The following is a 16,736-nucleotide window of genomic DNA, read 5'->3' on the forward strand; positions in this document are numbered from 1 at the left end:
GGAATTTTCTTCGTTCTTTTACGACAAATGTTACCTTTTATTTAAAAATCATATAGAATTTTTATTCTTTTTACCCCCTACCCCTTCAGGCCGATTCCAACCCATTAAGACTAATAGTGATATTTTGTAAGTCAAAATATATTTAAATTAGCTTACACTTGAGACCCATATTAAAATTCTTTGTTAAAATATTACTGATTACTTATGGCCAATATTATATATTAAAATATTTCCCAAGGCCCACAGCAAAATATTCTTTTCAATAATAATAATTTTTTTTACAACCACCTTTTTTTTTTAATCCTTTATGAATTTTTATTTTTCAAAAAAATATAATGATACAAAAAAAATATTTTTCTAACAACTTTAAAAAAAAAACAATAATAATAATAAAACAATATTATATTTTTTAATCAAAAAAAAATATAAAAAAAAAATAAATTAAGAAATTTCATCATCCGATTCAAGAATAGTTTTTAGACGTTTTATGTTGATATTCAATTTATTTTTTATAATTTTTTCCTGTTTTTCGTTCTTAATTTTTGGTTCAATTTGTGTCTTCTTTTTAAATTTATATTTTTAAATTCTTCTTTGACTTGCTTGCATGCCGGCCCACAAAAATTTTTTTTTTAGCAATTTTCATATTTCTCCCATAATTTATATATTACTCCCACAAAATACCGAATTTCTCCCACAATTTATATATTACTCCCACAAAATACCGAATTTCTCCCACAATTTGAAAATTTTGACCTGGCAACCCTGGTCATGAATAATAAAAATAAAACTAAAATTAAAATACATCATTTTTTTTGGTTATATTTTTTTAAAATATATTTTTATTTACCCGCGAAGAGTGGCATTAAAAATTAAAAAATCTCGCTGAATAATAATAAATCTAATTTTTTTTATGAAAACTAGATTTAAGAAATTTAAGTAAGAAATGTATATGAGATGTCTTACCTTTTCACTTATTACAAAGAACTTATAGGAATTTTGAGTTATTTTTTCTAAAACATCCACCAATAATTTTAAAATCATTCTTCGCTAGGCTTTATTTTAATTGTATGCGGTTTTAGATGAAATAATTAAAATGCTAATGTAATTATAAACGATTTATTATTAATTATGGAGAATATGGTAAGAATAACTATTATCAGCTTGGATTTTACAGTTTATAAAATCGTTTTTAAATAAGTGTTCTGAACAGTGGCGTAGACAAAGGGGATGAGCTAAACCTCCCTCACTGGGAAATATGATTAATGACAAATTTCTTGTAAATTGATAAAACTCCTTCCATAGTCTAAAGAAAATTCTTATTTAAAACAACATAAAAAAATCTTACAAATCTAGGAATAAACAATACCATCATTTTATTTTATAATCCATTTTCACAATTTTTTTTACAAATTATAATTATAAAACGGAACGCTTCTCAGAGAGGTTAAGCGCAATTAATATTCCGTTATTAAACAATAGCACAACCTATTCACTTGATGAAAATAATTAGCTAAATTGTTTTAAATTTTACCATAACCAATCCTTCTCATTTTGATATAACATTTTCCAAAGTTGCCGCAAGTTATGTCATCTGTCGGAAAAGTTTCCAAGCTTAATTTTATTTTGGCTAAAATATCGAGTATCTTTAAATCCTCATATTTTGAAATAGGAAAAAAATTGATTTTATAAATAAATATAGTAATATTTTTTTAAGATATTTCATTTAATTTTTTTTATTATAATTGCTTTCTTTAGATTCTTTGTTTAATCTTATAATGTTTCAAATTTTTGAAATTCTAATACTTTTTGGTTCATACTTAAAGGTTTGCTATTGTCTATTTCGCTTATTAAACTAGTTTTTGTTTATTGACTGGAAAAACTGATTGATGTAATACTAAGTAAAAATCTGACATTTCATATAGTAGAGCTTACCCAAAAATATTTGTTTGTTTTCGCATGTTGTTAATCTTGGTAATTTTATCTTATTTTGTCAGTAAAAACTATCTACCAAATGAATTGAAGAATCAATGTAATTTATTGATTTAAGTTCCAGATTTATTGCTTCCAGAAATTTGGTTGATTTTACGCTTTAATGGGTGATATAGATTTTATTTTTCTTATAGCACGGTTGCCTTTTTGTGTGTGAAAAAAATAACTGAAGAATTAATAAATATTAGGGCAAACCAGCTATTTTCCATTCTATCAATAATGCCTGAATTAGGCAATTTTTCTTATTTTGCTAATAAACTCATCGATAAAATTTTCGGAATAAATTATTTCAGTCGCTTAAATCATAATAGATTTGCCAAAATTTTGTTACTAATAGTTTTTTTCCTTTTACTAGCTATTATACTCGTTTAAGTACTCAATTGGTACTAATAAAGCAAGAAATATTGATATAATTTACAATTAATTCGTAGAACTATTCAGCCGCCAAATTTAACGGCGATGATATTAAGATATATAAATCCTGTCTATGCCACTGTTCTGATATACAAGTTGAAGCATATAAAGAAATAACTCAGAATTATCAAAATTTTATGGTAATTATAGATATAAATATCTTAAACCTATGATAATGAAAGAAGTTCGAATATTTTGAAAGAATTAAATATAAATGTAAATATAAGCCTTCCTTGGAATATTTTTATTTTCTTGATTTGGAACATTTTCTAATTATTTTCAAAAAATCCTGATTTATTTTAATTCCATTTTATTAGAAAATTAGTAAAAGTGCTTACAAATTGAGTAGGAGCATTTAGCGGTGTTTTCATAAAAACGCTGTGATTTAAATTGAACTGGTATTATTTTAAAAAATGGTGAAAACTATTTTACGTTTTTTAATTTTTATATTGTTTAGTAGACTTGTGAAATCAGCAAAAATAAAAAACTAAAATAACTGAGGATCTAATGATTTATTTCAATAATTTATTCTTCATAAATATTACAAAATTATGTAATCCAATAGAATATTTTGAATTTTTTTTTTATTAATCATAACTTTGCAAGTTATTTCTATTTATTAAAATGCGAAAAGAAGAAAAAGGAGAGGTCAAAATATTCAAATAAATTAGTTACTATTATATCAGAAAGTTATATCGATGTGCATTATATAAAAATTATAATTATTAGGAGGCATTAATTATCAGTAAAATCTTCTATAATTTTTAAAAATAATCTGAGAAAATCAATAAAAAATTCTTAGCTTTCTATATAATTTTTCATCTAGATTGGGAAAAAAATATATCAGGAAATTTTCTTTAAATGACATAAAGCACACGGGGGGGGGGGGGGGGGTTATCTTATTCTGGTAAAAACTTAACCCAAAATGTCCCCTCCATACTTAAAACCATGAGTGAGTGAGATCAGAAAGAGTAATGTATTTTGTATCACATCAGATAAATGTTACATGCTTATTAAATAAACAATACGTAATAAAATATTCTTAAAACATTCGCGTTTATGATTTAAGAAACTTCGGTTGGTAAATTGATATTGAATATATCAATTTCACTTAAAATGAATTCGTATTTCGAAGTCATACGCTCGCTATAATAATTTCGCGCACATATATTCGCGGTAGAAAATTCGCTGAGTTGGCGATTAAAGTTTTGCTATAAGTTTCGCTAAAATTTATTCGCTCTAAAGTATTCGCGGTCAAGGTTTCGCGGAAATAAATTCGCGATAATAAGTTCGCGATATTGTCTTCGCTATAAAAGTTTCGCGAAAAAGTGTTTCGCGATAAAAGTTTCGCTGAATTGACCTGATACGATATTTTGGGCCGGGCCGGGCCTGAAAAATTAGGCCCGATGTAGATCACTAATTCAAAGCTATTATTTGAATATTTTGTTATATAACCTTCTTATAGCAATAATATTGAAGTCAATGTAATTGCAAAATATTAGAAGTTAAATTGCATAATTATAAAATAGTATAGGGGAGACTAGAGTTAGGTAAACCCCGAGGCTTGGAAAACCATTTAATCTCATTTTAAAATTAAATAAACCAGTAGGTTAAAATTTTATCCTATTATAGTTTTCATTAATAAATGATTGCTAAAAATTTTATTTAGAAATAAAATTTTGTGAAATTTTCAAAAGATTTTTACATGACAGAATTTTAATTTTTATTAAAATATATATGAAAAGTTTATAAACTCTTCTATAATTTGAATAAGTTTTATGAATATTTATGAAATCTAGACATAATTTCAATCATGATTTGTCAATTTAGAGATAGCGAGGTTTGCTAAACCATACACGACAATTATGGCAGTTAGTAATAACGGGCGTAGGCTAAAGTCAGCACGTTTCAGCAAAAAAGTTGAAAATAAATATTATGACAATTGTCAACTTTCTTACATCTTCACTGAAATTTTATTTTAACATCTTTACAATATATATATTTTCCCTCTTTACTTTAAAAAAATTCAAAAAAGTTAAAAAAACGATTATGACAATTGTCATTTTTCTATGGTAAATCTTTATTGAAATTTTATTTTAACATCTTTATACAATATATATTTTTACCTATTTGCTTCAAAAAAGTTTAAAAATAACGATTATGACAATTGTCACTTTTCTATGGTAAATCTTCATAAATTTTTACTTAATATGTTTACAATATATTTTTACCAATATGCTGACTAAATAGATCAACTTAGTCGACTAGTAGTTTTAGTCGACAATTAGTTGTTTTAATCGACTATATTAGTCTTTTTAGTCGACTATATTAGTCGTTTTAGTCGACTAAATTAGTCCTTTTAATCGACTATATTAGTCGTTTTAGTCGACTAAATTATTCACTTTAGTCGATTATATTAGTCGTTTTAGTCAACTAAATTAGTCGCTAAAGTTTTTAGTCGATTATAGTTAAAAAAGACGATAGTAAAAGATTTGTCCTAACTAATATTACACACGACATCCATGATTATTTTTAAAGAATTAAATTAATTTTGAAATGTTATATCGTATTTTAATTATTTCCAAATATAAAACTAATGAGCATTGATTTTATGAGTCTCAAATGTGATATTTTAACTTAACTTGGGTGTATTATCACACCTCACTAAATAATTTATCATTCTCATTAATATAAGAGTAGTCTTAAACTATAAGATATCTAGCTCCAGGCGCGTAACCAATGGATTATGAATACATTAACATTATTCAAAAATATTGATAAAATGGAAAGATTTTTAGTCAAGATTGAAATCAAACGGTAATTTATTTTATTAGTATATATAATTATTTTATTAAATTCAAAATTATTAATGTGTTAGAATTAATAAGTATTTTTAATAATATTATAATTTATTAAAAAATATCTATAATTTTTTAAATATTTTTCATTTTTACTTCCATTTTGTAAAACAGAAGAAATAGAAATACAAAAGTTAAATAAGGCTGAGTATGAAAATATGTAATGTGTCGTCGGAAGCGATATTATGAATTTAATTGATCAATCAGAATTTCATTACTGCTAGTGGCGGAAAATATATATGAACAGGTAGATACAATAAGAATAAATGTAGATGAATATTATTATAATATTTATCTAGATGTTCAATCGAAGGCTAAATTTTATGATATACTAATTAACCCTCGTCTAGCACCTAAGCAATTATTGAGATGTAAAAAAATATTGGCTCAACTGAAGAATATTATAAAAAATCTGAAAGGACTTTTTCCAACTTGAGAAGTTTGAAAACATATTTATTGCCCCTGAAAAGGTACCCTAACCTGAATATCTTAATTTAATTATAATATTATAAAATATAAATTTTACCTATCTAACCGCTAAGCGAATGTGGTGAATTAATTAGAAATAAAATAAAAAAACTATATTTACATTTTTATATATTTGATAAATTAAAATTTAGAATCATTCTATAAATTTAATTTATAGGGTAAATTATTTTAAAAAAAACAAACAATTAAAATAAAATAACAATATGTTTTTTTATTTTTGCACAACCCTCAAAAAATAAATGACAATCAAATATATAATATATAACAAAACAGATTTAAAAAATACATTAAAAATTGGATATTTTAATTTTCGTTTTTTCTTTATATATTCTCCTTTTTCTAAATTCCTTTAAAACTTTAAAATATATTTCAATATAAATTATATTTTTATAAATTTACCTTAATTCATTGGTTGTCCTCGATAACAAATCTCCAAAAATTGATGCATTTTATTATAATAACTTGAAAAATCAAAAGGAATAGTAAATTCATTAAGAATTGATGTTACATTATTAATTATTTCGTTTCGAGTATTTGGTCGGGGATTGATCGACCTATATTTGTTTTTTAACACTCCAAAAAAATTTTCTATCGGGTTTAGTTGCGGCGAATAGGGTGGCAAATATTCTATTCGCGCTCTAAAACAATCAATGAGGTGGATTTTATGGATGGATGCATTGTCCATCACAATAACTGCATCACTCGGTTAGAATCACCACTTACAGAGGAAGAATTGCATATGGAAATTATTTGTAATATTAGGTATTGAATTTGAATTAGATAAAACAGGATCAGGATTTAATGTAAATGAATTTGTATTACTAGATAAAATTTGTCGTATATTAAACATTTGAAAAACATACTATATTTTATAAAAAAAATTAAGTTATATAAAAATTGTAAATGCAAAAAAATTACCGTATGTATTTTTTAAATCTGTTTTGTTATATATTATATATTTGATTGTCATTTATTTTTTGAGGGTTGTGCAAAAATAAAAAAACATATTGTTATTTTATTTTATTTTAATTGTTTGTTTTTTTTAAAATAATTTACCCTATAATTATTCAAGCATTATATATATAGAATACTAGATGTAAAAAAATAGAAAAATGATCTTGAAAACATTTAACATATTTTGACAATACCTTAAAAGAAATAAATATATAATTTCATATCAAATCAACCATGGTTTTAAACCCACCCCCTTCTATATTTCTTATATTTTGCCTATTGGTTGTATATACTGTAACTAAAAAATGAAATTTTACATCCTACTGCTTACCCGCTAAGATAGGGGCGTTTAAAGCGCGAAAAAATGGTAAGTATCGGTTTTTATTTTTTTTACGAAAATTTAAGTTATCAGGCGTCTGAAGAAAGATTTTTTATTTTCTTTTTAAATTAATATATCTTTTTTTATTTAAGATATTTTTAAATAATTTTTTCTAAAATTAAAAATTCGTACAATTATTTAAGGGAAGTGACGGGGGCTAATAAGGGAAAAGGCTAGGGGTAAGGTAAAATTATTAGATTATGTACAAAGCGGGTAGGTTAGGGGCTAAATTTTTGATATATGAAACTTCGCTATTTAAAATTTGTTTGGTTATGATTCTTTTTATACAAATTTAATATGATTCCTTCTATACAAACTTAATATAATTCCTTCTATACAAACTTAATATGATTTTTTCTATACAAACTTAATATTATTTCCTCTCTTTTTAAAAATCTTTTTTTTTTAGATATTTTAAAATAACTTTTTCTAAAATTTGTATACAGAATTTAAATTTTTTTAGTGATAATATTATAATTAAAGGAAGATTCCAAAAATAAATAAAATTTAAGCATAACAATCGAAATAATATTAAACGACATAATTTTATTTATTAAATTAAAATATACTATTAAAATTAATACAATCATTAATAAAATGAATAAAAACATCAAAACAACAAAACGATTTAATAATCTATATTTTCGAAAATATCTATATTCAAGAAGATATTCATCCCGATCCCCATGTCTTTTAAATAAAAAAAGATATATTAATTTAAAAATAAAATAAAAAATTAACCAATAAGAAAAAGAACCAATCATAAAAAAATAACATAAAAAAAATAGCATTAAAAAATAACAAAAAAAAAAAAAATAAAAAAAGAATAATTGCCCCTGAAAAGGTACCCTAACCAAATAATGAAAAGATAAGAAAAAAACATATAAAAGATTCGTGGTGCCAGAGTGACGAAGGAAGGATTGGTTATTTATTTTTTAAATAATAATTATAAAAATTATTAAATAATTAATAAAGAAAATCGCAATATTATTGATATATTTCATTATAATATAAAACATTTTTTATTTTTATTAAAGTCTTCTGAAAATATGAATAAGTAAAATAATACATTTTTCCGTATTTGTATATTTAAAATACATGTAGTCTGACTTAACATATAGCGAAGATTTTATAGTAGAAGAAATGTTTAATTCAAGTCAAATATGAATATCTCATGTACATCTCAAAATAATAGTTCAATTGATACAAAAACAATTTTTCAATTGAAAATGTACCAAATGTTCAAAAATCTTTAGAATTCACACTGCATCAAGGACTTTAGTACACGGATGGTGTTAGACCCCAATTTTAAGTATATATATCTCCAGTTATTTTCATTATTTTAGAAATAAAATAACTGTTTATGTTTTCTTTTCATATATCTCATTCAAAATATAAGATATTTAAATTTTGTTCTAATGTATATTTATAATTATATAAATTTCTTAAAAAAATCTGGTGAGGTCGCTTATAGAAACTACTCAACCAAAATATGTGAAATTTGGAATATAGTTTCTAAGATATATTTAATGAAGCTACTGAATAATCCAGATCATAATAATTAATCGTTTTTGCGCAATTTTATTATATATTCCACCGGAGTATTGAAGGGTGAATACCGAAACCCTTTGTTGCATAGGTGGTGGAACTATGCAGACATCAGTCATTTTAATGGTACCATAAGTAAGATGGCGCGCAGGGGCTCGAGCCCCCTGAAAAATATGAAGAGCCCCCTTAAAATTTTGAAATTTTTTTTCATATTATACATGTAAATGTTAATTTTAAATGAAACTAAAAAAGCATAATTTAGAAATAAATGATGTTAGCTAAAAAATGTAATTTTAGATAATGTTAACTAAAAACAAAGTAATTTTAAAAAAATTATTTGAGTCCCTTGAGATTGTAAAAGTTATTGATTATCTTGCATTTAAAAAACGTTATAAAATTTCAATCTATATTTTTGCCTAAATATTTAGTAGATTAACATTTTTAGGTAAAGTAGGGGAGACTGGGGTTAGTCGCTCCCATTTTTAAAAATTGGTTATAGCTCTTGGTTTTTTTTAGCTAATATAAAAAAAATATATCAATAATTCTTAGGACAGCCGAGCTTTTATATGTATGGACCCCCTCTAAGGAAAATTTCTAGCTATGCCACTCAAGCATATAATCATTTTAATTTAATTTTTTGTAAAAGTGAAATTTTTGTCCAACAAGCCCCAATAGCGGGGTAAGGCAAACATCTTCAAGGGCCTTCCTAACCATCGGTTTTTTTAGGGCATAATAAATTGAAATGCAATAATGGTACGCACAGAATAATTTTATTGTTTTATAGTTCAAATTATAATATTTATGAATTGAAGCTAATTTTATAAAAAATAATTTTAATTAATTTAATAAACATTTAGTACATATAAAAATAAGGATCTTAAGGAGAGATTATGATTTCTAAGTAAAAATCCTAAATACCAATCATAAAACAGCCATAAAATTGCCTTTTCAAGAATTTGCAATTTTTTTCATTATCTGCAATATGATAAGCTCTGAATTGCCAAATCATGATTGAAATAGTTATAAATTAAATACTCATGAAACTTTTCCAAATTATAGAAGAGTGTTTAAACTTTGCTATAAAATTTAATTTACGTATAAATAATTATGTTTTTAATAAAAAATAAAATTCTGTCACGTAAAAATCTTTTTAAAACTTTATCAAAATTTTATTTCTTAAATAAAATTTTCGATAATTAATTATTTCAATTGTATTGATTTGATATAAAATATGTATTTCGTATTGGGATATGTAATCCATTGAGATTCGAAAACCTTTCAACTTTAAGTCATTTACTGAGGGCGAATTTTAAATATGAAAAATCTGGTTTGTCCAGAAATGTAATAGAGCTTCCACATTATGAATTTCAGACAATTTTGCCTAGAACTTTTTAATTTTTCTTAACTTATATCAATTTTTAAAAATATTTTTTTTGCATGTTAAATAAATATATATATAAATTTATGGCAATATCTGAAATTTATAATATGATAAACAAAAATAAACAACAAATTATAACTTTGAGTCGGGCATATCGATGTTAGAAAAAGCTATTTTCATTGCGCTGAAATGGCTATAGAGGAATTTAAAATCATCTAAATTAAGTTTTTTAATATATAAATTTTGAAATTCTTAAAACTTTTGAGAATTTTATTTTATTTAGGACACCTAAAATAAAAGATAGGGTGTCATATTGGGATGTAATTCATTTTATTTTCTACCAATCCTATATCATTTATTGAAAGCGATTTTTAGATTAGGAAAGTCTGATTTGACAGGAAATAGATTTTAGCATGTGTTGAGTAACTAACCTATGAATTTTAAACAATTTTAGCCATGACCTTTTTATGTATTTTTCAATTTATGTGAAAGTAAGCGTAGTTCATCAGTTAATGGCTTGTCTGAAATTCAAATTGTGAATACTCTTTATATGCTATAAAACTTTTCCGAAAAAATTGTCTTTTTAAAATCGCATTCAGTAATTGATTTTAAATAAATTCGAAATCCTCAATACCTAACATTTTCGAGGATAACATTAATTTTATAAGGATGAAATTGAAATAAATATATAGTATAATATATTTGCATGTGGCAATTGAACGATCTCTAGGCTGGAACATCAGGAATCATGATTCAGTTATATGTTAAAATCACGTCTAAAACTTAATTCATTTTCTAATAACTGCAATATAATGAGAATCACTTTACTAGTGGACACATTTCTACTTAAATTTTAAAAAATTTTCAGAAAAAGACCAGACTTAGGGAAATTCCAATGAATCACTTTATTTCCTGTATAAACATTTATTTTAATCATCTGTATAAGAATTTATTAAAAATTATTATGGGAATTAATTATAACTGAAATGTTTAAAAATATTTTGAAAAAAAAAAAATTAATCTTCTATCATTATTAGAATTATCACAAATAATCACTATCGTGGAAATTTTAATATAATCATTAGATTCTCACAGAGATGGATAAAATAAGAATGATGCAAATTAACTTTTATTTTTATAAAAAATAATAATAAAATTTGTAAAAATAAAATTTGTCGGACATTTTACAAATGTAACTCATGATACTCTCTATTCTTCCTGAGATACTTTCCAATTATTCTAATTTTTTATTTATTTCATACTTTATTTGGTCAATTAATTCAAATTTCTTTTAATTTTAAACCTAAGGCCTCATTTAGAGCAAAAGCGTTATGTTTCAAGCGGTGCGTAGTTTACAAAATCAAGCCAATAATTAAGTACAATTTATAATTGTGGAGCATTACGATGATAACGCTATGATAAATTTGAGAAGCATATTTGGCAATGCCATAAATTATTAACACTGAAAAGAATCAGCTATAATTTCGAAGCGTTTTATGCAACGCTTAAACATAACGCCGTTATTATAAATGAGGCTTAAATATCTAAGACCTTTCATATTTCGAATATTTGCATATTAAAAATTTCATCATCTTCGCTAACTAGCATTTAATTAAGGACCGAGTTTATAGTAAACTCGCATCGCTTAGATATTTTTCAAAAGTAAGCAAATAGATAAAATTTATAATCTATAACCACGTCATCGCATCGGTTTACCTATCATTTGCTTGCCTTTGAAAAATATCCAGCGATTCGTGTTTACTATATAAAAGGCTTTAATTCTGAGTAATTACTATATTTTTAAAGCAATCGATATTTATATATGTAATATTTAAAACTAGAAGTACCCTGTATAAGTTTAATATATTTATTTTGTTTAAAAATTTTATTTATGACTATCAAACGCACAAATTTTTTTAAGCGCTAGGACGACTTTGATAAACTTCTCATTGGCTTACAAATTAGACAGCTGATTACATTTAGAAATGGCCAAAAATAATGATTTTGACTGTAATTAGAGAATTGCAAATCAGGGCTCGGTGTCCATTTTTAGAAAATTATTTCGGTTCGGGGAGCTTAATAATTTTGGGTCGGGTCGGGTCGGGCCGGGCTTAAATTTTTAAATACGATATCATACATTTTGTCAAATAAATTGATATATTTTTAAAATCTTGCAAGAAAATAGAAAAAAAATTTTGCGAAAAGAAATATTAAATTAATCTATATTTAAATAAACTCGGGCCGGCCCGACAAATAATTTTTATTTTGGTTCGGGATCGAACCGGGCCGAACAAATTTTTTTTAAAAAAATTCCGGACCGGGTCGGTTTAAAAATTTGCCCAGATGGAGATTACGAGATTCCAAAGAAATCAAATCATATGGATAGTTTTATTTGCGCACAATCGATAAACTGTGAAACTAATTATATAAAACTGTTTTTACTATTTTTTTTACAGCGGGAATGAATAAGTAAACCATTATACTAATATCATATAGATTCACTGTTTAAACAAAATTACATGTCAATTAAAACTTTTATTTTAATGAATGAAAAATAAAAACTATAACGTAAGCGATATAAATGTCAAAATCGAATAAATCCAAGTTTTTGGCCTAAAACTATCAGTTTGGCCTCGGGGTCTCAAAAAGATAGCAGCTAACGTTTGAAAGAAATTAATATAAATTAAAACGCCTTAATGTTAACGGATTTTCTCCAGCTGGCGCCTGAAGAATGAGCCGAATTAGCCGATATTTACCATTACCCAACTAGTCATTCTATTATGACGGAAAACTTATGACACAAGAACAACAGTAATATTATTAATATTTTATTTTGATTGAAAGTTTTACCAAATAACTCCGAATTTTCCTCCTCTCTTTTGTAATATATCATGAGAATAGAACATTTCAAAATATCAATTTAATTCTTCAAATTATTGTTTGTATATCTTCAAAATTATACGAAATGCAAATTAATTATATTTAATTTTATCAACTTTTTAAAGCAGACGATAATGCGCCCTAAATATTTCATATAATTTTATTTTTTTTAAAAAAATTTTATTTATTTTAAAAATATTTTATTCACATTGAACTTTAAAAAAAAAATGATTGTTTTTCTAAAAATATTATTTTAATAATTAATCAAAAATATAATATATTAAAACCTTAAATTCAAAAATTTAAGAATATATATATAAGAAGTTAAAAAAAAGTTTGAATAATAATATTATTCAAAAATAGATTAATTGATATTTTGGATTCATAAATATTTGACAAGTAATACATAAATATTTCAAAATATTTATTTGACACAGAATAAAGAAATATATTATTAAATAAATTAAAATTTGGGTAAATATTAATATAGTACAATATATTCCCCTTAAAATTCATTCGAATTAATTTTTAACAAATAAATAATAATTTTTTAAAATATGAGTACAATTTTTTAGTTTTACTAATTAAATAATTGAGTTTGGATTTTAGGGGTTTTCACAAGATGTAAACTTTCTCAAATTGGCCAAAGGCAAAGGACTCTCTCGTTTGTGGGCAAGTGATTTTGTTTTCGTTATTAGCTGCCATTTGCTGCAATGCCTAAACAAAAAAGAATTAAAGTTTATTTTATAATGTTACATACATCCAACTTCCTTGATGTAATTTTAGTGGAAGAATGGCGATTAAAAAATTAATAATATACCAATAATTAATCATTTTTATGAAATTTTGAAAGATAATAAATTTAAGAATAGTATTTTTGTAATCAATCCATTTCATTCATTTTTTCGTTTTGACTGGGTCATGATCATAATCATATCAAAGAGGCGACTGGATAATTCTCATGAATGACTATTATTTTCTCTTGGTTTTCCAGCCTCTTCATTAGTTCACTCTCAGCTTGAAAAGTATTTTACATTCTAATATTTAATTAATAAATATGAATTTTTCGCTTTTATTACAAAAAAAATTTTTTTTTAACCATTTTAATAAATTTGAAATAATAATTTATTTAAAATTAAAAGATTTTAATAAATATAGTAGCCTAAATGTTTTTAAAATAATTATTTTTAGAATTTCTGTATATTTTTAGATTTTGAAAAAATTTAATATTATCCTTATTAATGAGATTACTAATCTAATGTTATCCAAATTTCTGTTGTAAGGAATACACTTATAAAGATTTATGAACATGTTTAATTTAAAAAAATATATTATTTAAGCATTTAAATAAACAAAGAAACGGTATATCTTATATAATTTGGAGAAAAATGTGTAGAAAATTTCAGAATTTATCATTTCGAAAACATAAAATATTTTGCTAATCCCAATCGTGTTATTCTAACCTTTTTCCCGGTAACATGAGAGGAGGGTTGGTATCATCCAAAGGTTCTCGCCCGATTCTACAAATCAAACGGGATTGAGTGCTGTGAGCAAAGGGAAGATCTCGGCACAATAGGGCCATTTTAGAATTACACACTGGACATCGGGGGTCGGCCACGTAACTACTGCTAGAAGCAGATGATGTGTTAGAAGTAATTAGCGTAGATGGGGTAGAGACAGCTGGAATAAGAGTAGAAGATAGAGAAGGCACTGAAGTAAAGGAAGTTGAGAATATAATAGCGGAAGTAGAAATATTCGTTAAAGGCGTAATAGGAGTCGAGTCGTCAGATGACAAAGTTGAAGTATAAGCAGATGATATAATGGGAGTAGAAGGAGATAAAGTTGAAACGATTGCAGGCGCTAGTGAAGCGGGAGTTGCAACAGCAGGTAATAGACTTGAAATAAAAGCAGATGATAACGAAACAGGAGCCGTGGCAGCCGATGAAGTAACTTTTTTGCGTCGCTTGGAGGTTGCAGAGCTTGTCGCGGCATTTTCTTTGTCCTTGCAATAAGAATCGTATTTATTCGTATTGCATTGACTTTATTTTATTTTAAATTAACAAGTTTTAAACTAATATTCAAATATATAACAATAAATATTTGTGTATGTGTCATAGGAGTTTGAAAATTCAGTTTGTTAAACTAGGTTTTTTTTTGCAAATTTGTAAAACTTAAATCATTTATTTAGTCTGAATCGTGTGTCAGCATGTTTAAAGTATATACCCTGTAAATTTCAGACAATTTCGTCGCAAAGGAAACCCCTATACCTGTGGGAAAAAACAATTCAGACAATTTCAGGTGGTCATTTTAAAATTAAAAAAGAGGCGATAATATGAATGATTTAAAATTTTAAAAAATTTACAAAAAAAACAATTTTTTTTTAATAATCATATAAAATAAAGCCAATAAATAGGTAAAAATGAATAAATATGGGGCATTATGATGTATGATAACATTTGAAATACATATGTTGCGAATGCGTTGAGAAAAAATATGTTATACGATTATAAAGTTAATAACGGATTCAATAAAAAGGTACATTATTTTTAAAATAATTATCTCTAGCTTTATCTTAAATTAGTTATAAAACTGAATAAGTTGTAATAACGCTGCCTTAAATAACGCAACGCTTGAAAATAACGCGTTAACTATAAATGCAGCGTAAATAAACGAGATTTATAAATTCATGTAAAGTTTTTTTTAACGGTGTTTTGAGAGACGCCAGTCCGGCTTGCAAGGTGATGCAGAATATAGACTGTTTATCGAGCTGGTACATTTTAAATATGGCGTCTCTGAATGAATGAATGAACCAAATCTACCCATCTATCATCGCTAAGGTATTCCTAGAAAATAAAATTATGTTAAATACTAATATAATTATTTTTTAAATTCGAAATTTATATAAGCCTATAATTCATATTTTTGAAAAAAGAAATATATTTAAAAAATATTTATAATGCATATTCATATGTACTGCTAAAAAACCTTTTTAAATGCGGACAATATTTACTTATCTTACTTAAAAAAAGAGTTTTCATTTATTTCAAAAATATATTTTAAAAATGACAACTTGCTGTACAAATTAATAACCGTTTTAAAATCTGTTTTTTTTAAATTTATTTTATACAAATAGGCGTTTTAACACACATGCCGCCACTCGATTTGTAAGCACAATTAAGATTCATAAATAAGAATCAGATTCAAATGTGACAGAACAGTATTTCACCATAAAAAAATAGAAAAATGTCAAATTATTCGAAAAAGTTGCAATTATATTTGATTTTTTTTCTTTAAATATTTAAAATTAACTTGATAAGCTTCAGAGACATCTTTAGGAGAATATACTAGGAGACCCATGATTTTTTTGACTTGATGATAATTAGTTTCATCTACGCCGCTACTAAAATATTTTCTGCTGTATCTGTAAATTAAATTTTATGTGGGGAAAAAATGTTTAAGGAAAGAAATATGAAATTTGATCTTTCACAAAATACAAATTCTATTTTTTAATAACTCCAAAAATAATGATGGAAACTTAAAAATTTTTTCATTTTATGTTTAAATAAGTTAGTTTACACCAAATTAGTCAAAAAAAATAAAATATTTTTAAAATCCCAAAAATTTTTAAAAAAATTAAAAAATTGACTAAACTGAGAATCCACATCATAACTCCAAAATAAATGATGGAAACTTAAAAATTTTTCATTTTATGTTTCAATATGTTAGTTTACACCAAATGAGTCAAAAAAAATAAAATACTTTTAAAATCCCAAAAATTTAAAAAAAAATTAAAAAATTGACTAAACTGAGAATCCACATCATAACTCCAAAAATAATGATGGAA

At 24.7% G+C, this 16,736-nt stretch overlaps 1 protein-coding gene across 1 annotated transcript; it reads right to left on the bottom strand.

Annotated features, from left to right (window-relative positions):
- Positions 1-13,484: 13,484 nt before the first annotated feature.
- Positions 13,485-15,686, bottom strand: LOC135929718 (uncharacterized; the record flags this gene model as incomplete). Its single annotated transcript, XM_065466422.1, has 4 exons — positions 13,485-13,609; positions 13,653-13,662; positions 14,356-14,931; positions 15,598-15,686. Coding segments are annotated over 4 exons (777 nt in total), but the record flags the coding sequence as incomplete, so codon positions are not given.
- Between the last annotated feature and the right edge of the window lie 1,050 nt (positions 15,687-16,736).

The sequence above is a fragment of the Gordionus sp. m RMFG-2023 genome, chromosome 5, assembly GCF_954871325.1.
Source record: "Gordionus sp. m RMFG-2023 chromosome 5, tfGorSpeb1-WG-v2, whole genome shotgun sequence".
Taxonomy (NCBI): Eukaryota; Metazoa; Nematomorpha; class Gordioida; order Chordodea; family Parachordodidae; genus Gordionus; species Gordionus sp. m RMFG-2023.